At 34.9% G+C, this 25,973-nt stretch overlaps 1 protein-coding gene across 3 annotated transcripts in view; it reads left to right on the forward strand.

The window, feature by feature from the left end:
- Positions 1-25,722, forward strand: part of PNPLA4 (patatin like domain 4, phospholipase and triacylglycerol lipase) — a 69,631-nt gene extending 43,909 nt beyond the window's left edge. For all 3 annotated transcript variants that reach the window (XM_021006220.2, XM_021006221.2, XM_021006216.2), the window contains 2 exons: positions 24,849-25,001; positions 25,516-25,722. In XM_021006220.2, the coding sequence (XP_020861879.1) occupies positions 24,849-25,001; positions 25,516-25,647 (285 nt within the window). In that variant the 3' untranslated portion in view covers positions 25,648-25,722. The remainder of the gene's footprint in view (positions 1-24,848; positions 25,002-25,515) is intronic.
- The last annotated feature ends 251 nt before the right edge of the window (positions 25,723-25,973 follow it).

Below are 25,973 nucleotides of genomic sequence, written 5' to 3' on the forward strand. Positions count from 1 at the left end.
TGGGGGTGTGATAGGGAGCCATGAAGTTTATTGAGTATGGAGCAGAGAGGGTGACATGATCAGACATGTGATTTAGGAAAATTACTTTGGTAGCTGAATTGGATTGGATTAGGGGTTGGAGTAGGGAGAGACTTGAGGCAGGCAGACAAACCAGCAGCCTATTGCAGTAGTCCAAGTGGGTGATGATGAGGACCTGTACCAAGGTGGTGTCATTATCAGAAGACAAAAGGGGGCATATTTGAGAGATATTTCAAAGGTGAAATCAACAGGACTTTGGAACAGATTGGATATGTGAGAGGCCAGGAAGTGAGAGATGACCCCTAGGTTACAAGCCTGGGGGATTGGGAGGATGATGGTATCCTCTACAGTAACAGGAAAGTTTGTCCAGTGGAGGTAGGTGAGGTGCTTTGGGGAAAAAAGATAATGAGTTCAGTTTTCAGTATGTTGAGTTTAAGATGTCTGTAGGATATCCAGTTCAAAAAGTCTGAAAGGCAGTTGGAGATGTAAAACTAGAGGTCAGCAAGAGATTAGGGTTGGATAAGTAGATTTCAGGATTATCAGCATAGATACAGTATTTCAATCCATGTGAGCTCATGAGACCACCAAGTGAAATAGTATAGGGGGAAAAGAGGAGAAGGCCCAGGACAGAGTCATCTGGGACTCTAATGACCTAGATAAAGATCTAGCAAAGGAAGCTGAGAAGGAGTGGTCAGATAGGTAGGAAGAGAACCAGGAGAAAGTAATATCTTAAAAAACCTAGAGAGAAAAGATTATCAAGGAGGAGAGGGGGATCAACAGTGTCAAAAGTGGCAGAAAGGTCAAGAAGGATGAGGACTGAGAATAAGCCATTAGATTTGGCAATTAAGAGATCAAAGGGAAGAAAAAATATAAGACAATAGTTAGCAGGGTTGAAAGGATCAAGTGAAGGTGGGGGAGGGAGGAAGGAGGTTGAGAGACATGGGCATGTTTCTAGGTAGTAGGGAAGAAGCCAGTAGACAGGGAGAAATTGAAGATAAATGAGAGAGGGTGAATGACGAGAGCAGGCAGTTTATTGAAAGAGATGGGATAGATCCAGATCACTTGCATAGGGAAACTTGATAAGGAATAGGACCACCTTTTCATGTGAGACTTGGAGGAGATAGGAAGGAATGGCAGAAGGAATCAGAGTGAAAAGAGATAAAAAAGAGGGGAGAAGAAGCCTATAGCGAATGGCCTCAACTTTTTTCTATATAAAACGTAAGGCAAGGTTCTCAGTTGAGAGGTTGGGGGAAGAGGAAGCCATGAGAAGTCTGAGGAGAGATAAAAAGATTTGGAAAAGCTTCTGTGATGAGTGGGATGATGAGCTGATAAGGGAGATGTAGAATGATTGCCTAGAAACTTTGAGGACCCAGTTAAGGTTGTATAATATAAATTAGTAGTGGACCCAATTAGAATAATTCTATGATTTTTTTTTCCAGTAGGTGATTAAGAGTAAAGGTAGTGGATGGTAAAACTTGGTAGAGCACAATTGACAGTATCATAATGGGGCCAGGGACTAAAGAGAAGCTAATAGTATAGAGTTCAGTGTTCCAGTTATTTATTACCCCTCGACAGAAAGAGGTTAAATAATTTGGCCATAGCCACATAGTAAGCATCAGAGGGAGCATTTGAACCCAGGTGTTTCTTGACTCAAAGACAATACTCTTTCTACTCTACCATGCTGCCTCTCATCTTATAATTTCTTTAATATTTCAGAAAGCTCTCTACTTTAATCTAGATTCATATGTTCTCTTCTAATGCAAATTGTAATTCCTTCTTATCTTAGATGGTTTTATGTGTTGCTGTGGCCGACAAATTTATAAACTGGTTGCTGACTGTGATAAGCCTATCTAGACTTATCTAGGCTGCTTCTTGGATGACTTGTTAAACTCTGACTTTACTGTCAAGATCTTCAAAAAGTCACTGTTAACTGCATATCACATGGCACTAGATATTTAAAACTCTGCTAGTGGATATAGGTCTACATAGCTTATCTTACCCTGGAAATTATTATCCTATCAGTGTGAATGCTTTGTCAGGTAAATTTCCTTTACAAGCCAGTTACTTAAAGCCCATCTGGAGCTTTCTCTGTACTGCATTTGACTGGTAACTCTGTTAACTGTCTATTTCATGACATGTTTTCTTTAAATGAAGAAGGGCAGTGTCTATGGAAGAGAAATCTTTTGATAACATCTGTAAAATTTTTATCTCAGAGACACAGGATTAGAAAAGGCCAGGAGCCATACATGAACAAGAAAAGCAGATCATCGTACTTCTATCCACCTGCTCCTTGATAGCATTTCAAAGCCAAATTTTCAAAGAAGTGTTACTAGAATGACTTTAAAAGGCTGCAGTGAAACACCAGCACTGATGATTATAGGTATGATTTTATAATACACACTTTTAACTTAACTAAGTATATTTTTAACTTAAGTATAAATTGTCAATTTATTAATTTTGAGGGGAGGATTTTTTTTATTGTTGTTGCTTAGTCATTTCTTAGTTGTATCTGACTCTTCATGACCTCTTATGGGGTTTTCTCAGCAAAGATATGGGAGTCATTTGCCATTTCCTTCTCCAGCTCATTTTACAAATGAGGAAACTGAGGCGATATGGGAGTCATTTGCCATTTCCTTCTCCAGCTCATTTTACAAATGAGGAAACTGAGGCAAACCAGGGTTAAAATAACTTGTCCATGGTCACACAGCTAGTAAGTGTCTGAGGCTGGATTTGAACTCAGAAAGAGGAGTCTTACTCGCTTCAGGCCAGCACTCTATTCACTGTAACATGAATTGTGAGGTTACTCCTTAGCAAATAACAGGAAAAAAAAATTGAAATGTTATTCCACCTCATATTTATATGTGCTTTACAGTTAACAAAATATTTCATTCATAAAACCACTGTGAAATGGATAAAGCACATTGTGGTAGCTTGTATACCATTCCTCAATTTTTGGAGAGTCTCAGGAGATACATATATTAAGTATTATATTTATGTCAGTGATAGAATTTTTAGTATATATGGCTAGTAGAGAAGTAATCAGTGAATCTTTGCTTGAAATAATGGATATTACTGAACAAGAGTCACTGGTTCAGAGTACATGGTAGGGAATAACATGTAAGAAGACTGGGAAAATGGGGGACTAGGTTGTGAAGAACTTTGAATACCAGCGGATTTTGTATTTGAATTTGGAGGTGATGGCAAGCCACTATCCATGTGAATATATGTGTATGCATGCATATATACCTATATATTTATTTAAAATGAATTAGTTACATTTTTTAGTTCTAAGTTGTCTCCCTTCCTTCCTCCTAGCCCCACATTAGAGAAGGCCAACATTTGATATAGATATATATGTGGAACCATACAATACATGCATCCATATATCAGTTCTTTCTCTGGAGGTAGATAGCATTTTCCTTCATAAGTCCTTCATTGTTTATTTGAATATTCATGTTACTCAGAATAGCATAGTCACTCACAGTTACTCTTTGAATGTTACTGTTACTCTATACAACATTTTTGTGGTTCTATACATTTCATTCAGCATTATTTCATTCAACTCTTTTCATATTCTAAAATCAACCTGCTCATCATTTCATAACAGTACAGTAGTATGCCATCATTATCATAAACCACAATTTGTTTAGCCATTCTCCAATTGATGGATATCCCCTCGATTTCTAGTTCTTTGCTACTGCAAAGAGAGCTGCTATAACTATTTTAGGACATATAGGTTCTTTTCCTTTTTCCCTGATCACCTTGGGAAACAGACCTAATGGTGTTATTGCTAGGTCAAAGGGTATACAGAGTTTTATAACTCTTTGGTCATAATTCCAAATTTTTCTCCAAAATGGTTGGATTAGTACAAAGTTCTACCACCAGTATATTAGTGTCCCAAGTTTTCTTCATCCCCTCCAACATTTGTCATTTTCCCCTATGACCATTTTAGCCAATCTGATAGGTGTAAGATGGTACTCAAAGTTGTTTTAATTTGCATTTCTATAATCAATAATGATTTAGAGCATTTTTTCATATGACTACATATAGCTTTAATAGTTTCTTCCAAAAACTGCCTGTTTCTGTCCTTTGACCATTTATCATTTGGGGAATGAGTCATGTTCTTATAAATTTGACTAAGTTCTCTATGTATTTGAGATGTGAGGCCTTGATCAAAGCAACTGTCCATAAATCCCCCCCCCCCCAGTTTTCTGCTTGCCTTCTAATCTTGGCTACACTGGTTTTATTTGTACAAAACTTTTTAATTTAATGTAACAAAAATTGTCTATTTTACATCCCTCAATGCTCTCTATCTTTTGTTTATTCATAAATTCTTCTATCCATAGATCTAATAGGAAATAGTTCCATACTCTTCTAATACTTCCTTTATGTCTAAGTCATGTATCCATTTTGACCTTATCTTGGTAAATGGTGTGTGATATTAGTTTATACCTAGTTTCTACCAGGCTTCTGAGCAATTTTTACCAAATAGTGAGTTTTTAATCATAAAAGCTTAGATCTTTACATTTATCAAACATAAGGTAACTAACTATGCTTTCTCTATACCACTGATCCATCATTCTATTTCTTAGCCAGTACCAAATAGTCTGAAAAATACTACCTTATACAGTATAAGATCTGGTACTGCTAAACCTTCTTCTTTTACATTTTTTTTTCACTAATTACTTTGATATCCTTGACCCTTTTGTTCTTCCAAGTGAATTTTGTTATTATTTTTCTAGCTCAATAAAATAATTTTTGGTAGTTTGAGGTGGCACTGAATAATTAGATTGGATAGAATTGTCATTTTTATTATGTTGGCTTACCCACCTGTTAACAATTGATATTTCTCCAATTATTGAATTCTGACTTTATTTGTATAAAGAGTATTTTATAATTATGTTCATATACTTCCTGAGTTTGTCTTGGCAGGTATACTCCCAGGTATTTTATATTGTCTGTGGTTATTTTAAGTGAAGTATCTCTTACTATCTCTTCTTGAAGGGCTTTGTTGATTATATATAGAAATGATGAAAAATTTATGTGCTTTTATTTTATATCCTGCCACCTTGCTAAAATTATTGTTTCAACCAATTTTTTAGTTGAATCTCTAGGATTTTCCAAGTATATCATCATACAGTCTGTAAAAAGAGATTTTTTTTTTCCTCATTGCCCATTCTGATGCCTCAGGAAAGCTTCTAGCTTATCCTTGTTAAAGATAATGCTTGCTGATGGTTTTAGGTAGATGCTTCTTATCATTTTAAGGAAAAATCAACTTATACCTATGTTTTAATAGGAATGAATGTTGTATTTAGTCAAAAGCTTTTTTCTGCATCTTTTGATATGATCATGTGATTTTTGTTCATTCTGTAATTGATAAAATCAGTTATATTAACAGTTTTCTTTATGTTGAACCAGCCCTGCATTCCTATTGTAAATCACATTTTGTCACATCTTTGTGATATGTTGCTGTAGTCTCTTAGCTAGTATTTTATTTAGGATTTTTGCATTAATATTCACTGAAATGGGTCTATAACTTTCTTTTCTTGTTTTTGCTCTCCTAGTTTAGGTATAGGAGTTTGATAGGAGTGCTTCTTTGCCTATAATTCCAAATAATTTATTTAATATTGAAATTAGTTGATCTTTAAATGTTTGGTAAAATTCACATGTAAATCTGTCTGATCTTGTTGCTTTTTACTTAGGAAGCTTATTTATGGCCTGTTTAATTTCTTTTTCTAGAGTAGGTTTACTTGGATATTTTATTTCCTCTTCTGGAAGTTTATATTTTTCTAAGTATTCTCCATTTCACTTAAATTTTTAAATTTATTAACATATAATTAGGCAAAATAATGCCTAATAATTGCTGTAATTTTATCTTTATTAGTGGTGTATCATTCTCTCCCTTTTTAAACAATCATATTAACTAATGGTTTATATATATTTTTGATTTTTTTATAAGACCAATTCCTAGTTTTATTGATTATTTCAATGGTTTTCTTACATTCAGTTTTATTAATCTCACCTTTAATTTTCAGTATTTCTAACTTGCTGTTTAATTGAAGATTTTCAATTTGTTCTTTTTCTAGTTTTTTAATTGCATACCCAATTCATTGATTTACTCTTTCCATATTTTATTGATGTAAGCATTTAGAGATATAAATTTTCCTCTGATTACTGCTTTTTTAGTAATTAATTTATTTTTAGTTTTCAACATTCACTTCCATAAAATTTTGAGTTTTAAATTTTCTCCCTGTCCCACTTCTTCCCACCTCACCCCACCCAAGACGGTGTACAGTCTGATATAGATTCTATATATACGTTCATGTTAAGTATATTTTCCCATTAGGCATGATGTACAGAACAATTAGGACTAATGGGAGGAACCACGAGAATGAAGCAATAAGACAAAACAGTAAAGGAAAAGGAGAGCAAATAATATGTTTCCATCTGCATTCAGACTCCATATTTCTTTCTCTGGATGTGGATATCAGTTTCCAATCTGAATCTTTTGGAGTTGTCTTAAATTCTTAGTTCTGAAGAGCCAAGTCTATCAAAGTCAGTCATCCCACAATGCGGCTGTTACTGTCTACAGTGTTCTCCTGGTTCTGCTCATTTCACTCTGCATCAGTTCATGTAAGTGTTTCCATTTTTTTTAAGTTTTCCTGCTCATCATTTCTTGTAGCACAGTAGTATTCCATTACATTCATATACCACAACTTCTTTAGCAATTCCCCAACTGAAGTGCATCCCCTCAATTTCCAATTCTTTGCCACACAGAAAGAGCTGCTATAGATATTTTTGTACATGTGGGTCCTTTTCCCTTTTTTATGATCTCTTTGGGTTACAGACCTAGAAGTGGTATTGCTGGGTCAAAGGGTATGCACAATTTTATAGCCCTTTGGGCATAGTTCCAAATTGCTTTCCAAAATAGTTGAATCATTTTACAACTCCACCAACAATTTATTAGTGTTCTAGTTTCCCCACATCTTCTCCAACATTTACCATTGTTCTGTTTTGTCACATTAGCCAATCTGATAGGTGTGATGTGGTACCTCAAAGTTGTTTTGATTTGCATTACTCTAATGAATAATTATTTTTTTTTGTTTTTTGTTTTTTATTTTACTTTTTTTAATATAAATTTATTTATTTGTAGTTTTCAACATTCATTTCCACAAGTTTTTGAGTTCCAAATTTTCACCCTCTCACCCTTCCCCCACCCAAGATGGCATGCATTCTGAATATCCTTCCCCAGTCTGTCCTCTTTTCTTTCTCTCCCCCCTTCCCTTTTCCCCTTCCCCTTCTATTTTCCTGTAGGGCAGGATAGACTTCTGTACACCATTTCCTGTATTTCTTATTTCCTGATAGCATGTGAAAACTTTTTTTTAAACATATGTTTTTAAAACTTTAGGTTTCAAATTTTCTCTCTTCCTCCCTCCCCACCCACCCTCATTGAAAAGGCAAGCAACTCAATATAGGTTGTACATGTGCAGTTATGCAAAACACTTCCATAGTAGACATGTTGTGAAAAACTAACTCTATTTCCCTTAATCCTATCCTGCCCTCCCATTTATTCTATTCTTTCTTTTGACCCTGTCCCTCCTCAGAAGTATTTACTTCTGATTACACCCTTTCCCAATCTGCCCTCCTCTCTATCATCCCCCTGCTCTCTTGTCCCCTTCTCCCCCTATTTTCCTGTAGGGTAAGACAGATTTCCATACCCAATTGAATGTGTATGTTATTCCCTCCTTAAGCCAAATCCTATGAGAATAAGATTACTCATTCCCTCTCACCTTCCCCTGTTCCCCTCCACTGTAAGAGACTTTTCTTTTTTTTTTGTGAGATAATTTACCCCATTCTACTTCTTCCTTTCTTCTCCGAGTATAATCCTCTCTCATCCCTTAATTTTATTCTCCAGATATGACCCCTTAATCTTCAACTCACCCTGTGCCCTCTATCTATCTATCTATCTATACATACATATAATTTTTTTCCTCCAACTACCCTAATACTGACAAAGGTCTCATGAGTTATAAATATCATCTTTCCATGCAGGAATGTAAACAGTTCAATCTTAATAAGTCTCTTATGATTTCTCTTTCCTGTTTACCTCTTCATGTTCCACTTGAGTCCTGTATTTGAAAGTCAAATTTTCTATTCAGCTCTGGTCTTTTCATCAGAATGCTTGAAAGTCCTCTATTTCACTGAATGACCATTTTTTCCCCTGAAGGATTATACTCAGTTTTGCTGGGTAGGTGATTCTTGGTTGTAATCCTATCTCCTTTGCCCTCTGGAATATTATATTCCATGCCCTGTGGTCCTTTAATGTAGAAGCTGCTAAATCTTGTGTTATCCTGATTGTGTTTCCACAGTACTTGAATTGTTTCCTTCTGGCAGCTTGTAATATTTTCTCCTTGACCTGGGAACTCTGGAATTTGGCTATAATATTCCTAGGAGTTTTCCTTTGGGGATCTCTTTCAGGAGGAGATCTGTGGATTCTTTCAATTTCTATTTTGCCCTCTGGTTCTACTATATCAGGGCAGTTTTCCTTGATAATTTCTTGAAAGATGATGTCTAGGCTCTTTTTTTGATCATGGCTTTCAGATAGTCCAATAATTTTTAAATTCTCTCTCCTGGATCTATTTTCCAGGTCAGTTGTTTTTCCAATGAGATATTTCACATTGTTTTCTAATTTTTCATTCTTTTGGATTTGTTTTACAGTGTCTTGATTTCTCATAAAGTCACTGCTTCCAATTGCTCTATTCTAATTTCTAAGGAAGTATTTTCTTCAGTAATCTTTTGGACTTCCTTTTCCATTTGGCCAATTTTTCTTTTTAGGGTGTTTTTCTCCTCATTGGCTTTTTGGACCTCTTTTGCCATTTGGGTTAGGCTATTTTTTAAGGTGTTATTTTCTTCAGTATATTTTTGGGTCTCCTTTAGCAAGCTGTTGACTTGTTTTTCATGATTTTCTTGCATCAGTCTCATTTGTCTTTCCAGTTTTTCCTCTACTTCCCTTACTTGCTTCTCAAAATCCCTTTTGAGCTCTTCCAAGGCCTGGGACTGATTCATATTTTTCTTGGAGGCTTTGGATGTAGGAGCTTTGACTTTGTTGTCTTCTTCTGGTTGTATATTTTGATCTTCTTTGTCACCAAAGGAAGATAATATAGTCTGACTCTTTTTGTTCTGCTTGCTCATGATCCCAGCCAATTACTTGAGTTTTAAACTCTTTGTTGAGGTAAGAGTCTGCTTCCAATGTGGAGAATGTACTGTCCCAAGCTTCAGGGGTTTGTACAGCTGTTTTCAGAGATACTTGTAGGGACCTGTAAATTTTCAGTTCTCACAAGGTGGTGTGATAAGGGGCAAGGTGTTTACTCCTTTCCTGGCCTGTGACCACAAGTGTTCCTTTCTGTCCTGTAACTGTGAGGAGGGGTTCCTTCCGCTCCACCATGCCAGCGTTCCTCCTCACCCCAGTACCTCCACCCAGAACTGTGACCCAGATCCAAACACAGGCAAAGCAAGAGATTCCTGCCTCATCACTGGCAAAGAGATCCCTGCAGTCCCTCTCTGATCAGCCACTGGATTCCCCCTCAGTCTGTGGGCCAGCAGCTCGGGAAGCAGCTGCCCCCCCAAGCCCAGGACCATGCTCCTGGGGAATGAAGCTGAGACCCTGCTTTCCTTTCTCAGAAACACACTTTTCCCACTGACCTTCTAAGTTGTCTTTGGCATTAGTGGGTTGAGGAGTCTAGAAACCTCCACAGCTGCCTGTGATTCAGTCCTCTGAGGCCTGCTCCAGGTTTGCTGTGGCCTGTGCTCCCATGCTGTACTGCGTTCCCAGCTGACTCAATACACCTTTCTAATCAATCATCCAGGTTGTCTTGGGCTGTCAGTTTGTTTCAGTCTGTGTTTTTGTGGGTTCTGCTGCTTCAGAATTTGTTTAAAGCCATTTTTTATGAGTATTTGGAGGGGTTTTGGGGGAGAACTTAAGCAAGTCACTGCTTTCACTCTGCCATCTTGGCTCCACTCCCCATGAACAATAATTTAGAACATTTTGTCATATGATTATAGATAGCTTTAGCTCCTTCCTCTGAAAACTGCCTGTTCATCTCCTTGGAACATTTATCAATTGGTGAATGTCTTGTATTCTTATAATTTTGACTCAGTTCTCTGTATATTTTAGAAATGAGACCTTTATCAGAGACACTGGTAGTAAAAATTCTTTCCCAGTTTTCTGCTTCCCTCCTAATCTTGGATTCCTGCTTACTGCTTTTGCTGTATCTCATAAGTTTTGGTATGCTGTCTCATTATCATCATTCTCTTTAATAAAGTATTGTTTCTATGATTTGTTCTTTCATCTACTCATTTTTTAAGATTAGGTTATTTAGTCTGCAATTGATTTTTAATGTATTCCTATGATAATTTATTAAATGTAATTTTTATTGCATTATGAATTTAAAAGGATGCATTTAATATTTCTGCTTTATAGCAGTTAACCATAAGATTTTATGCCCTAATATATAGTTAGTTTTTGTAAAGATGCCATGTGCTGTGGAGAAAAGAGTATATTCCTTTCTGTTCCCATTCACTTATCTATAGATGTCTCTCATATCTAGCTTTTCTAAGATTGTATTCATCTTTACTTCTTTCTTATTTATCTTTTGGTTAGATTTATCTAATTCTGAGAGGGGGAGGTTAAAGAACCCTTCTGTTTCTACCTATAATTCATTTACCTTTTATTTTATAAATTTGGATGCTATAGCACTTAGTGCATATGTGTATTGATATTACTTCATTTTAACTATACTACCTTTTAACATGATATAGTTTCCCTGCTTATCTCTTTTAATTAAATCTATTTTAGCTTTAACTTTGTCTGAGAGCGTGACTGCTACCTCTACTTTTTTTTACATCAGCTGAGGTAAAATACATTCTACACCATCCCTTTATTTTTACTTTATGTGTGTCTTTCATTTTTAAATATTTTTCTTGTGGCAACATATTGTTCTGGTTTTTTAACTATTCTGCTATCCATTTCCCTTTTATAAGTTAGTTTATCCCACTAATATTCAAAGTTATAATTACTAGTTGTGCATTTCCCTCCATCCTGTTTCCCCCCACTGTTTATCCTTTATCTTATCCCCTGGACCTCCTATTTCTTAAGCTTCATACCCTTCTGAGAGTCCCTCCCTTATCTTATTCTTCTTCCCCTCCTATTTCTCTGTAAGTTAAGAAGACTTTTATATCTAGCTAGATGTATATGTTATTCCCTTTTTAACTGAGTTCTGATGAGAATAGGGTTCCTACACTGCTCACTGCTCCCCAGTAAAGACTTTCCCCTCCTCTGTAAAAATTTTCCCATTCATGACTCTTTTGTATAAGACAATTTACTCTATTTTACCTTGCCCTACCCAATTTTATTTTTTAAGGTCATCCCATCATAATTAACTCAACCCCAAGCCTTTAATGTATGTATATTCTTTTTAACTACCCTAGTAACGATAACATTCTTTGTTGTTCAGTCATTCAGGTCACTTGTTTTTCCAATGAAATATTTTATATTCTCTTCCATTTTTTCATTCTTTTTATTTTGTTTAATTATTTCTTGATGTCTTATAAAATTATTAGCTTCCTTGTGGCTAATTTTAATTTTTACTGAGTAATTGTATTAAATAAATTTTTGTATCTCTTTTTCCAATTGGTTGACTTTCTTTTCATAACTTTCTTGGTTTTCTTGCATTACTCTTATTTCTTTTCCCAATTTTTTTCTACCTCTCTTATTTGATTTTTGAAGTCCTTTTTAAGCTCTTCTAAGAACACTTTTTGGACTTGTGACCATTTTACATTTTTCATTGAAGCTTTAAAAGTAGCTATTTTGACTTCATTGTCATCTTCTGAATTTGAATCCTGATCTCTCTTGCCATAGTAACTATTTATGGTCAAGTTCTTTCTCTGTTGTTTACTCATTTTTTTTCTCATTTTATTGTCCTGTTTCTTGATTGTTAGCTTTATGTTATGTGTAGGAGCTCTCTTCCCAGGATGTGGGGGTAACGTCTTAGATTTTTGTGCTGTTGTTTTCAGATTTCTCTCTGGGGGTCTTCGAATTTTTGGTTCTTCCATTGTGCTATGATCCAAAGCTAGGTCATCACTGCTCCTCTGGTTTATTCCTTGGTCTATGAGTGACATCAGGTACTTCTTTCTGCCCCTGAGCTGCAACCAGGGCTCACAGCACAGTTACCACTACAAACATGCTCACTCTCAGCCTGGCAGTCCAGAACGCACCAACAGTCTTCAACTCCCCTCTGTCCTGGAACCAAAATGAGGGATTCTGTTCTCTGGCAAGTGACCACAACCAGCAGGGCCCCACCCTTCTGTACCCTCAATTACTGGTGTGTCCTTGCCCAGAGTTACAACTTGAGCCATTAAGTGCCAGTGGAGGCCTCCCCAAGCCAATAAACCATCCCCCCCTCAGTGGGAGGAAAGATCCTAAAGCCCTGACTGCGGCTATTACACGGCTGTCCATAGGGCTTGCTGTTTGTTGAAGCAGTGGTATCTACACTTTGATCCTGGCCAGACCACCACTCCCTTAGGTCGGATCTTTCCTAACATCCTCCCAAATTGTCTTAGGCTGGAGAACTGCTTTACCCCAACTTTTAATTATTTCTGCTGCTCTAAAATTCACTTTGAGGCATTATTTTAAATTATTTTAGGGAAAATTTGGGAAAGACAAGTAATTTCCTGCCTTATTCTGCCATCTTCCCACAATCCTCCCATCTTACTAATAGACATTTAAGTTTGCCATTCCCTTCCATGCTCCACTCCACAAACACACCCTATTATTTTGTTCATCCTAATTATTTATATGTGTGCCTTCCTGGCAGAACATAACAAAGGGAGAAGATGACTACCTTATTGACCTAGGGACCATGTATTCCCAGATACAGTATGTGGAGTTAACATTAGGGCATACACAAAATTAAGGATCAGGGGACTGGAGTCTACTGCAACAAATGATATTGTTCTTAATCCTTACTTTTTTGAGACTATAAAAAGATCAGCAAAAATGAATAGGAGGCAGTTCAGTTCTGACTTTTTGGCTTGAAACTTCTTGGTCCTTTGGATGAGCCTGGTATTCCATATGATCTATTGTTAAGGCTCAGGAATTGCTATGTGGCAAATGTTGTTTACATAACTGTCTTTACTTTTCTGATTGTTGTCAAGTCGTTTTAGACCTGTCTGAATCTCTGTGATGCCATTTGGGATTTTCTTGGCAAAGATACTAGAATGGTTTGCCGTTTCTTCTCCAGCTCATTTTTACAGATGAGGAAATGAGGCAAACAGGGTTAAGTGACTTGCCCAGGGTCACACAGCTAGTAAGTAAGGCCAGATTTGAACTTGTCTTCCTAACTCCAGGGCTGACACTATCTACCGTGCTACCTAGCCGCCCCTCTTTTATGCTTACTATTATTAAAATACCTAATATATTTGATGAATTTCTAAGTGATATCTCTTCTTCCCCCTAAACTCTAAATGGAACTTGATTAGACAAACCAGTATAAAAGTATTATCTTCATTTTTTAGATTAGAGTTAATCCATTCCAGCTGCATAGGACTCAATTAGATTTTAAATCAGTTTTTCTTTTTCAGAAAATAAGCAAAGGCTGGCCTGTTGAATCAACAGTAATCAATAAGTATTTGTTAAGAGCCTGTTATGTGCCAGGTGTGGTGCTAAGAGCTAGGGATACAAGTACAAAGAATAAAACAATTCTTACTGTCAAAGAGCTTAAATTTTAATGGAGAAATTATTTCCCTTACATCACAAGTTTGTGATGTTCTTGTCCCATCACCTTTATGTGTTATTTTTGCCCTACTTGAATTGAAGCTTCTTGTGGTCAGGGACTGTTTTTGTTTTTGCTTGCTTGTATATGTATACCTAGCACTTAAACCTAGTGCCAAGATCATAATAAATGATTTATCTCAATAGAATATGTTAAGTACTTACTATATAAGCCAGGCACTGTACTAAGTACTGAGAATACAAAGCAATACAAATACAGTTATCCCTTCCACATCGAGACTTTCCCCATTTTGGTTTCATTTTATCACAGGTCAGCATAAGAAATTAAATGAGAATTATGGGGGAATTTTGCGGAAGCTGAAGATGACACACAAAGGCTAGCAGACAACATTAAAAAAGTTTAGAAGCTCAGAAATGCATAAAATAATGTATAGTATTATATAATATCAACAACATTTATCATTTAATGCTATAATAATTCAGACTTCTACTGGTATGAAGGGAGGGCCAAAAATTTTTACTTGGATTTTTCCAGATGGAGGGGGCACATCTAAGATGTAGAAAGGATAACTATACCTACTTCCTACCTATTTTAATGTCAGGGACCACTTGCAAATAATTTTATGCATACCACATTTACAGTGCCAAATGAAATGTAATCTTTTAGAGGAGGTGCTTTAAGGGAAAAGAGAAGAGATTGGGAAAGACCATGTGCAGGGAACAGGAAGAAAGCCAGTATCACTTCATTGTAGAGTATGTGGAGGAACTAAAGTATAAAAAAATTGGAAAGGTAGGAAGAGCTTTAGAGGCCAGAGGATTTTATATGTGATTCTGGAGGTAAGAAGGAGCCACTAAAATTTATTGGGTAGGGACATGACATGCCTAGACCTTCATTTTTAGTGAGATCACGTCTAGTAAGGATAGATTGGAGTGAGGAGAGGCTTGAGGCAAGGAGAGAACCAGTAGGCTATTATAGTAGTCCATCAATGAGGTAATAAGGACCTGCCCCAGAGTGACAGATATGTGAGTGGAGAGAGATTCATGTATGATAGAAGTAGAAGTAGAAATGACAAGATGTGGCAACAGATTGATTATGTGGAGTCAGTGCTAGTGAGGAATGGAAGATGACACATAAGTTGTGAGTCTGAATAGATGGTGGGGCCTTTTATAGTAATAAGGAAGTTGGAAAGAGGGAAGGAGGGCTTGAGGGGAAATTTAATGAGTTCTATTTTGGACAAGAAGGATAAAGATTGAGGGAAAAAAAACATTAAATTGAGGAAAAGCCATTTAAAGATCATGGTAACTTTAGAGATAGTAGTTTCAGTTGAATGATGTGGTGGGAAGCTAAACTGTAGGGGTTCTGGTAGAGGAGAGGAAGTGGGGGTACCTAATATAGACAGTTTTCTGAAGAAATTTTGCCAAGAAGAGGATGGGACATATAGGATGTTAACTAGCAGGGATGATTTGATTAAGTGGGGATTTTTTTTTTAAGGATGAGAAAGACATGGATGTATTTGTAGGTAGCAGGGAAGCAGCTAGTAGATAGGGAGAGGATGAAGATTATAGAGAGAATGGAAATTGTAGTGAAGGCAACCTACTAGACAAGATAGGACTTGATGGGATCAAGGGTACATGTAAAAGGGTTTGCCTTGCCAAGATGAAGGGGCTGCCTCTTCCTGTGAGAAAGGGATAGAGAAGGAAATGGTGGAAAAATCAGTTTATGTTACATAATTTATGTGTATGTGAGATGAAAAGCAGTGGAGATGAAGGAGCTCTTAGTGCACTAATGGCTTCATTTTTTTTTCCATCAAGTATCATGTGAAGTCTGCAGCTGAGAGGGTGTGAGGAGGGGATGCCATGGGAAGCTAATTGAGGAACAGAAATGTTTGGAATAAACACTATGGTGAGTTGGATAACAAATTGATTAAGGAGGTTTGAAAGGATTACCTTATTGTAGTAGGGGCCTAGTTGAGTTTATGTAAAATAAATTTGTAATGGACCCTATCAACATTATTTTCTCCAAATCCATTTAGCAGCCTCTGAATAGTAGTAAAAGTAGAACATAGTGAGAGGAAGTCAAGAATGATCCAGGCTTAATATGAGATTAAGAATCATGATCTGGGGATGGATTTCAGGAAATCTCTGAACTTGGATGGAAAGAAATTACATCTTTATTTTCGTTAACCTCCTAACTCAGGGTGCTTTTAATCTGGGGTCCCTGAACTTCTTGCTATTATTAATAAATTATTAACCATTAATTTTATTTCAATACAATTGAAATTTCCTTTGAAATTCTGTGTATTTTATTTCATGCATTTATTATGCAAAGGGGTTCATAAGTTTCATTAAAGTGCCGAAGGAGTCCATGACTCAAAAATTATTAAGTCCATATGCTCTAACTGAAATTTAACATTTCTTAAAGCATAAACATAGACAACAAATCACTAAAGGCTTTACCATACTGACAGTGGAATCCATGGCAAGGAAAGTTAAGAATCCCCATTCTAGACATTCATCTGCTGCTGCTTCTCTGTGAGAATGTGTGGGCTGGGGACTGAGGGGAAGGATGGGGAGAGGAGCATGAAAACGGGCAAATACTGTTTCTTTAATATTTTAGAAATTTTGAGAAAAATTCATTGGATCTTTTGAACTTTGAAAAAAATTATATAGCAAGAGGGCCCAAAGTTATCATATGAGGAAGAAATCTCAGATAATTGACAGTTCCACAAATTAGATTGTTCATATCATGTTTTATTTCCTTGCTCAGACTTAAAACATCTAATGAAATATGATCTTAAATGAAATTGTAAGGTTTCCCAGACTACAAATACTAAATGAGGAATTTGATTTAAACTACTTAGAGGAAATCCTGTGATTTTTATACAAACATTACTGTTACACAAACAAACCTATACAAACATTACCCCTTCATATATTAATTTTCACAAAAGAATGATTGGGGTTACTCACAAGATGTACTATTGCAGTAATGTCTGGTATAACAAGAATATCTTTCTAGAAATTCACTTTTCTAATTCATAAAGAAGTAACTTTCAGCATAAACAGTAATTCAATACAGTAGTCTAAGGTAGAACATGTAGATTATTTTATCTAGTTGCTGCTGGATGAAACCTTGTAATATTTGAAAAATGTGCAGCATTCTCTTTTTTTAATCAGACAATTGAAGGAGCTTTGAAACCAAGAGTAGAGTGTTTACAGAGTATATTGATGTGTACTCTGAATTTGAAAAGATAGAACAGATCTTAGACAGGTATAAACTGTTCTCCCCTCACACTCACACACACACATATACACCCCAAGAAACCCCTAAGAAAATTAAGTTCCTCTATTTTTTCTTATTTATTTGCTTTAGTGATCTTTCTGTGTATTGGTGGCATTTTCAGGGATACACAAACTTATTGAGCCTTCATTTAAGATCTGGAATCTGTTATTCTTGGTGAACACAGGATGTACAGAAAGAGAGAGCCAGTTAGCTCATACACCCTCTCAACATAACAGAGATCTCCCCCCACATACTATATCATTTCAATGGCATTTCTTAAAGAATTTGGCTTTCTTTTGTTATATAATGAAATCTGAAATAAAGAGAATATATGCATACTTCTGACTGAATTGACAGAATGCCTTAGAGACCTTTGTGTAATTTATAAGGCCACCAACCAAAAATTTTAACTGCTGTGTTCTCTGGTTAATTACTGATTCTGTAGAAGCCTGATCACTGCTCACAGTTTAGTGCAATTTCTATACCAAGTTATTTTCTTGTATCATTCTTTACATTTTCAGAGAAAAAAATTACCTTTCATTAAGAACAATTTTACAATATGTGTGTATATTTTAAAAATATTTATAATACATTAAAATAATTGAGAGAAATGCTCAAAAGTATTCAATATTATTTTTAGATAGTTATTCCCATGTAAAAATACCACTCCCCACACAAAAAAATACTAACCCAAAAAGTAATTCCCAGGGTTGATTGAGTTTAAAAGCAAAATAAAGTTAAGTAATGTGAAGTAAAAAGTATGGATCTAGGACCACTCTGCAAAGTTCCAAAGTGGCACTTGTATGAAGAGATAGAAAAGACAGTAGGAAAGACAAATCCTACCTCATATATCTTGACTACTTAATACATTACCTATTTTTTGTACATACTGGATGCTTTAAAGATTTTTGTTTATACATAATCTGTATTTCCCAATAGTCTTTCATTAATCTTTGAAACATTGTGGTATTAAAAGAACATAAAATAGTGTCACCTGTGGACCAGAACCTCCCCCACCACCCAGGAATTTTGGGGTGTATTGGAGCTTGGGGACCTAACATTAGAAGAGTCTGTTTCTCACTTTGTTTCACTTGTACCCAACCTGGCTCACAATCTAGGAGTTGTCCTCAATGCCTAACTATTTCTCACCTCCACTTTTCCCCTCCTTCCATATGCAAGCTTTTGCGAAGGTCTGTTTTCTCCTCTGACATTGTCTCCTTCCTGGTATAGACTTTCATCACCTTATGCCTGGACTATTGCAATAATCTGCTGGTGAGTCTGCCTGCCTTAAGTCTCACTCCACTCCAATCCATCCTTCTTTCAGCCACCAAATTGATTTTCCTAAAGCACAGATCTGAGCATGTCACTACCCTACTCAGTAAACCCCAGTGGCGTCCTGTGTCCTCCAGGGTCAAATACAAAATGTTTTGTTTGGCATTAAAGCCCTTCATGACCAGTGCCTTCCTACCTTTCGAGTCTTCTTCCATATTAGCCATGTTGCCAAAAAAAAAAAAAGCAAGAAAAATAAAAGTGAAAAAGGCACACTTCAATTTTCAGTCGGAGTTCATCAGTTCTCAGGAGGTGAATGGCATTTTTGATCATGGGTCCTTTGGGATTGTCTTGCATCATTGCTTTGATCAGAGTGGTTAAGTCTTTCACAGTTATACAATATTGCTGCTACAATGTTCTGGTTCTGTCCACTTCACTTTACATGCTTTCATATAAGTCTTTATAGGTTTTTCTGAAACAATCCTGCTTATCATTTCTTATAGCACAGTAGTATTCTTTCACAATCATATACCACAACTTGTTCAGCCATCCCCAAATGATGGACATCCCTTTATTTTGTAATCCTTTGCTACCACAAAAAAGAGCTGTTATAAATATTTCTGGTCAGGCCCTTTTCCCTTTTCTTCGATTTCTTTGGGATATAGACCTAATAGTGAGTGGTACTGCTGGGTCACAGGGTATGCAGTTTTGATAGCCCTTTGGGCATAGTTCCAAATTGTTCTCCAGAATGGTTGAACCAGTTCATAATTCCTCCAACAAAGCATTAGTGTAACTATTTTTCCATATCCCTTCCAGTATTTACCACTTTCCTTTTCTGTCATATTAGCCAATCTGATAGGTATTAGGTAGTTCCTCAGAGTTGTTTTAATTTGAATTTTTCTAATAAAAAGTGGTTTAGAACATTTTTTTCACATGACAGTTAATAGCTTTTATTTCTTCTTCTAAAAACTGCCTGTTTATAACCTTTGACTATTTACCAATTGGGGAATGGCCTTATTTTTATATATTTGGCTCAGTTCTCTATATATATGAGAAATGAAACCTTTATCAGAGAAATTTGCTGTAAATTTTTCCCCCAGTTTCATTCTTTCCTTCAATTTTAATTGCATTGGTTTTGCTTGCAGAGAGGCTTTCATAGACAGTTTCTATATCAAGCAATATGTTCACAGTCCCACAATTAACCAAGAAACTTAGAGAAATTAAGATTCTTCTGAATTATTTTTTTTACAAAAGCATTTGACCAAATAAGTAGATAAAAACACAGTTTTAAGTAGTTTCCTCTAAAAAGGTAGCTTTTGTTCACAGCTTAAGATCAAACAAAATTTTCTGATAAAGGAAACCAAAAAATTTATTTTGTTTTTTATCCTCTGAATTATCAGTGTTGCCAATCATAAGATGTTAAGACATGAAATAAGATTGTAAAGGTACTCATAATAGCTGCATAAAGAAAATACTAGACATTTTTATATTTAAATTACATACATACATCTGTTTTGATTTTACCAAAACTGAAGTGTAGTGGTGTGCCGTAGTGTAAGAACAAGAGTTAGAAGCAGAAGTGTTGGATTCATGTCCTACCTACAACATTCATTTCTTTGCTGTGTGATTTGGGGCAAGTCTCTTAGTTTTTTCATCTGAAAGTTAGGGATAATAATAGTTAAAGAATCTACTTCATTGGTCTGTTATGAGGAAAGCATATTGTAAACCTGGAAGTGCTACAAAATGTGAACTATTATTAATATAGCTTCATAATATAGTTAGTGCTTATAGATATATGTAGATAGTAGTAACAGTCACATATGTACTAAAAAGCAGTCTCTCTTTAGGACATTTTAAAATCAGTTTTTCTTTAATCATGTGACATATCAAGAGTTTCAGCAAAATAGACATACACCAAAATGACAAATACAAGATAATAAGTAGTTTATTTTTCTTTATTAAATGGTTCTTGAAAAGTTTTTGTGGCCTTGAAAAACCTCTTTTCAGGGCCAGAGAAGTCCACCTTTTTAGTACCAGTGCTCTGTTCATGAGCAGGCTGATTTAATATAGAATGTTTTTGAGTCATACTGATACTTCTAGAAGAGTATAAAAATAGTGATGGTCATTGATGACCCACAGTGCTGCTAATCAAAGAGCTGCATATGAAATACAGAATTCTTTTACTTTGACACATATGCATTTTGGTAGTTGTGGAATAATTGCTAAATTTTAAAAAAATTCTAAAGGAAATAAATTTAATGGAGTCATGTTAAATAGTCAAGTTTTAGAAACATCAATCTGTAAAGCTGTGGAATATTGTCCTTGTTGATAATGTATGGGAATGTTATGTGGAAATAATTAATAGTTTTATACTATTGTTAGCCTTCTTGTAGATAGAAGTTAGCAAAAAGCTTTAAACTATGAACTTAGAGTATAAGTGATGAGTTTTAAAATTTTCTTAAATTTAATTTTTAAATTTATAAATTATTACACCCTGCAATTCTGTAAGTCTCTATAAATAATTATGTTGGATATACCTATTTCATTCTGTTGGACCACTAAGAATTATTGTAGCATAGGTTGTGGATAAGCATTATGCATTTAATTTATTAAAATATATTAACTGTATATTTCCCTTAATCATATAATAATATAACAATAGTAATGAAAGTTAGAATGCTACTTACAAATAATACCAACTGTTAGGAAATGCAGTTTAATAGATGCGCCAGTTTCCCATGATAGCAGCCATTAACTTCTTAACTTCTAATAAATTGGAATGCTTTTCTATTTAATGAGCGTAGTCACCTATATTTTAATTAAGTTGACTAAGTTAAATATAATTTAAAAGTATAATATGAGGTCTTCTTTCTTTTTCTTTGATGAAAGCCACTTTTTGCATTAATGTTCACAAGTTGTACTCTGAATATCAAATGTGATCATTTCAGAGCCTTTTCCTTGGCCTGTACCATGCCATGGTATTACAGTTTAGTAAGCAAATTGAAAAGGCAGTAACAAGTTTGGACCAGATCTTGTGGAGCTTGCTTTTGTAATATTTTCATATATTTTTAGTCTGTATCTATATAGTAGTCCCAGGTCATTTCAAAAGTTAGAAAAAATTACATATTAAGTTCTGACCTTATAATTTCTTATTTATGGCCTTAGGCATTTGATCATTCAGTAAGCATGTGTTAATTTAATTTAATTTATTAAATTTGTTAATTTATAAGTATTAGATTTGTAAAGACAAAAGTGAAACATTTCCTTTACATTCGTATGTGTGTATTTGTGTATGTGTATATATATGTAATATGCTAATACACATAACTACACTATGTCTGTGTGTACCTATGCATATGCATAAATACATAACACATACACAATACATACAAAGACAATAGATATAAGGCAGTTTTTGAAGGGAAGGCACTAGCAGCTGGGGAAATCATGAGTGGCTTCATGTAGAAGGTGATACTTGAGCTGAGCCTTGAAGAAAACCAGGTATTCTGAGACCGAAGTGATAAGAACACACATTCCAGGAATTGGTAACAGCAAATGCAAAGCCACAAAGATAGTAAATGAAGTATTGTATTTAAAGAACAGTAAGGCTAGTTTGGTCAGACTATGGTATATATGAAAGGAAATAATGTATAATAAGATTTAAAAGGTAGACTGGGTGTAGATTGTTGGAAGGCTTTTGTGAAAGGCAACCAGAGGACTTGATATTTGATTCTAGAGGTGATTGAGAACCATTATAGTTTGAATAGGGGATTGACATGGTTAAACTTGTATTATAGGAAAATGGTATTTTACCTTGCTTAGTTTCCTCATCCATGAAATGGGAGATAGTCTTGAGACTGATGCATCATTAAATATATTATCCTATGATTTTAAATCACAAGTCAGTTTAGTGATTTGAAGGTACAAAATATTTTTACTTCAGCCTTAACCAAATCCACTGCCAGTCCTTTTTTTTGTACTTTAAAAAAACAAAACAAAACAAAACATAATTCTGGTCCTTCAACACGAGATATATTTTGACCAGTTTTTAAAGCTGTGATGTTTCAGGGATTTTGATACAGAATGGCCTCTGCTTCCCAAGTGACAACTAGGAGATAATGAAGAATTTCTGTTTCCGTATCAAACAATTGCCAAGACAGGTTTTCTTTTCTTTTCCTTTTCTTTTTTTTTTTTATGCATGTTAAGTTTGATTTAATGATGAATATGTATGAGTTCTGCTTAATAGTCTTAGGGGAAAATTTAGTCCCCTGAAGACACCAAACTCATTTGACTTTTTGAATTAGCCCCTCTGGCCTAGTCTACTATGCTTGTTTCCTGATTGGTTAGGCTGTACCTGAAAGGTAGGTAGAAAATGAAAATATGTTTTTTATACGTGTTCCTTCAGGGAATGGTCTTTGTGAAGGGAATTTGTGACTATTTAATTATAGTCATACTTCCACTGAGTTTAGTTACAATAAAAATTGGTACTTTGTCTATGGAAAAGCGCCAGAAAAGTAAGTTTTATATATTCCTTCAATATAACACTCTACATGGACTCTGAAACTAGTCTGAATATAGTATTATTCAGGGCTTTTATTTACTATTCTTGATGATTAAGTAAAATAAAGCTCACAGTGCTATATTGTACTTTTGTCCTGCCTTAGGAGAACTTTAAAAGCCATAAGAGGATGACCACCCTAAAGAATCAAGATGAATTAACTCCTAGTTAGCTGGGGTTTTTTACTAACCTGCACTCTATCTTTTATCATGCTAGATAATCATACATCAAACCAGAAATGTATTAGTGAAAATTATTAACACATATATAACCTATATCAAATCACCTAATGTCTTGGAGAGGGAAGGAGAGGGAGAAGGGGAGGGAGAGAATTTGGAGCTCAGCATTTAAAAAAAAATGATTGTTAAGGCAGCTAGGTGGCACAGTGGATAGAGCTCTGGCCTTGAAGTCAGGAGGGACATGAGTTCAAATCCAGTCTCAGACACATGACACTTACTAGCTGTGTGACCCTGGGCAAGTCACTTAACCCCAATTGCCTCACCAAAAAAAATAAAAAATAAAAAATAAATGAATGTTAAAAATTGGTTTTTGCATGTAATTAGGGGAAAATTTTTTTGAAAAGAATTTTTATAATTAAAGATAATTGAATTTCTCAATAATTTCTGTGAATCACCTGATGAAAACTTCTAATGACTCCTGTAGTTTTTGATAATTGAAAACATGCTATCTCTGAAGTCAGCAGAATGAATATAATACCTAGAATGATAACTAAATTATAACTTTGTCTATACCTGAGAAACATTGCCTTTTTCTTTTGTTTCTATTACTAGTATATCTCTGAATGTGAGTTACATAGTTTCCCTGCCATAATCTAGAAATGGGTGTATGTCATGCAAAATTGAGACCAAGACCAGGGGAAGTATTGTATCCTTTTCTTTTTCTGTGTTTCTGACTTTCTTATTTCTCTCTACAACATAGTTCTCTATTCTTTTTCATGCCCCATTTTATTGTTTGGGAGTGGTGTTGAAAACTGAGAAACTCTCATGACGAGTTTTGGTTGTCCTAGCAATATGTTCATTTTCATGTCATTTTAACAACATACCTATTTCTTCATGTATTCAGAGATTTCCAAGGAAACATTTTCTCTTTTTTCCTATTGGTTTATAATTTTGTTGTAGAAATCACTGATTTCAAGTCTCTCCATATACATATTTATAAATGTATACACACACACGCAGAGAATAGTATCTCCCTATCATGGTAGCTGTTTTGTCCAATATTAGGTAATGCTGTCACTCAGCTTTGATAAAATAATACTAAGTCCCCAAAGAAGTCTCTATAATAAAATAAATTAAAATTTAGGCAAGTATTACAGAGTATAATCACTTTTAAATCTGTGAAATATTATGATGTATTTCCCAACTTGAGAGTCAGAATAGCAAAGTGGGTAGAGAACTGATCTCAGAAAAAAAGACCTGGGTTTATGTTCTTCGACATACCTGACTACATATAGGGTGTTCATCTGTCACTGAAATCACAAATCCATTCTCTATTCCCATCCCTAAATCCTAACTCTATCTAGATTTTTTTTTTTATGGTGGCAAAGTCATGTTTGCATAGGATTTTTTTTTACTTTCTGAAATATATCTCGTACTAGATTAATTCTGACTTTAAATATAAATGATAACCTTTTTTAAAAAAATTTTTTAGTGACGTGGTTGGAGTTGAGTGACTTGCCTACAGTCACACGGCTATTGAGTGTTATGTGTTTCAGACTAGATTTGAACTCAGGTCCTCCTGACTCCAGGGCCAATGCCCTATCCATTGCACCACCTACTGCCTCCATAAATGATATTCTAAAACTGCATTTTATTTGATTGGAAATTTCTTTTTAAGAAGTCCTTGCGTGTTTACTCTATGTGGTGTGAAGTTGCTATGCAATTGAAATGGATACTTTTTTTTTTTAATAGAAATGGGTTGATGGAGGGCTTACCAGTAGCCTTCCTATCCTGCCTATTGGGCGAACAGTGACTGTTTCACCTTTCAGTGGTCGATTAGATATCTCTCCAGAAGACAAAGGACAGCTGGATCTATACATTAATATTGCAAATCAAGATATCATGGTAAGCAATTTTTTAGTTATTCAGAGAATTTGAATGATTAATTCTCCCAGGAGTATGCACTACATTTAACAACCTTCATAACCATTTTTAATTTTAGAAAATGTTTATGTTTTGCATATATTAAATAAATAATTTATATATTGCTTCAAAATATTTATAGCAAGCAGAATAAAAATTACTAAATATTCTCTATTTAAGATTATCCTAATAAACCTTATTATCCTTTCATTTAGTATTTTTTAAAATTTCACCTCATTTTTTGAGGCCAGTTTCAGAATCAGTTTTGAATTAGGTCCTTTGTTAAAATGATTGTGATAATAAAGTATATACATATATAAGATCAAATAAAAATCCTTTTGAGTATTAATATAGAAAATATTGGATTGAATTATATTATTTTGTTATTTTTTGTTATTAAATTAATATGTAGTGAGTTTCAGCTGACACGTAAATTCATATCTGCCTTCAGTGTCTCTTATGTCTTATAATTAAAATTTGTTTCTTTTCATTATAGTTGTCTGTGGCCAATCTGGTAAGACTAAATCAAGCTCTTTTCCCACCAAGCCAGAGGAAAATGGAATCATTGTATCAAAATGGATTTGATGATGCTACCACGTTTTTACTAAAAGAAAATTGGTTTGAATAGAATCCTTTAAGTTTATTCTACAGAACAAAACTTGAAGGACTACTGGAATAGATTCTAATTAAACCTGAAAAATTCTGTCATCTGTCAAAGTTTTCTTTGTCAACAGTAAAGAGAACAAAATATCATTTTTAAAATTAGGACTTGTAAATATCATTAAAAAGAGCATACTCAAATGATAGGCATTTTTAAAGAACACTAATGTTTTATAAAAATGAATACATATTGCATTTTAGGAAACATGGTTTGAATCTCACTTCAGATTCTTACTAGCATATGACACTAGGCATGTCACTTATCCTCTCTGAATCTCACTTTTCCTCACCTGT

Source organism: Phascolarctos cinereus, unplaced genomic scaffold (genome assembly GCF_003287225.1).
Source record: "Phascolarctos cinereus isolate Bilbo 61053 unplaced genomic scaffold, phaCin_HiC Scaffold_726;HRSCAF=1367, whole genome shotgun sequence".
Classification (NCBI taxonomy): Eukaryota; Metazoa; Chordata; class Mammalia; order Diprotodontia; family Phascolarctidae; genus Phascolarctos; species Phascolarctos cinereus.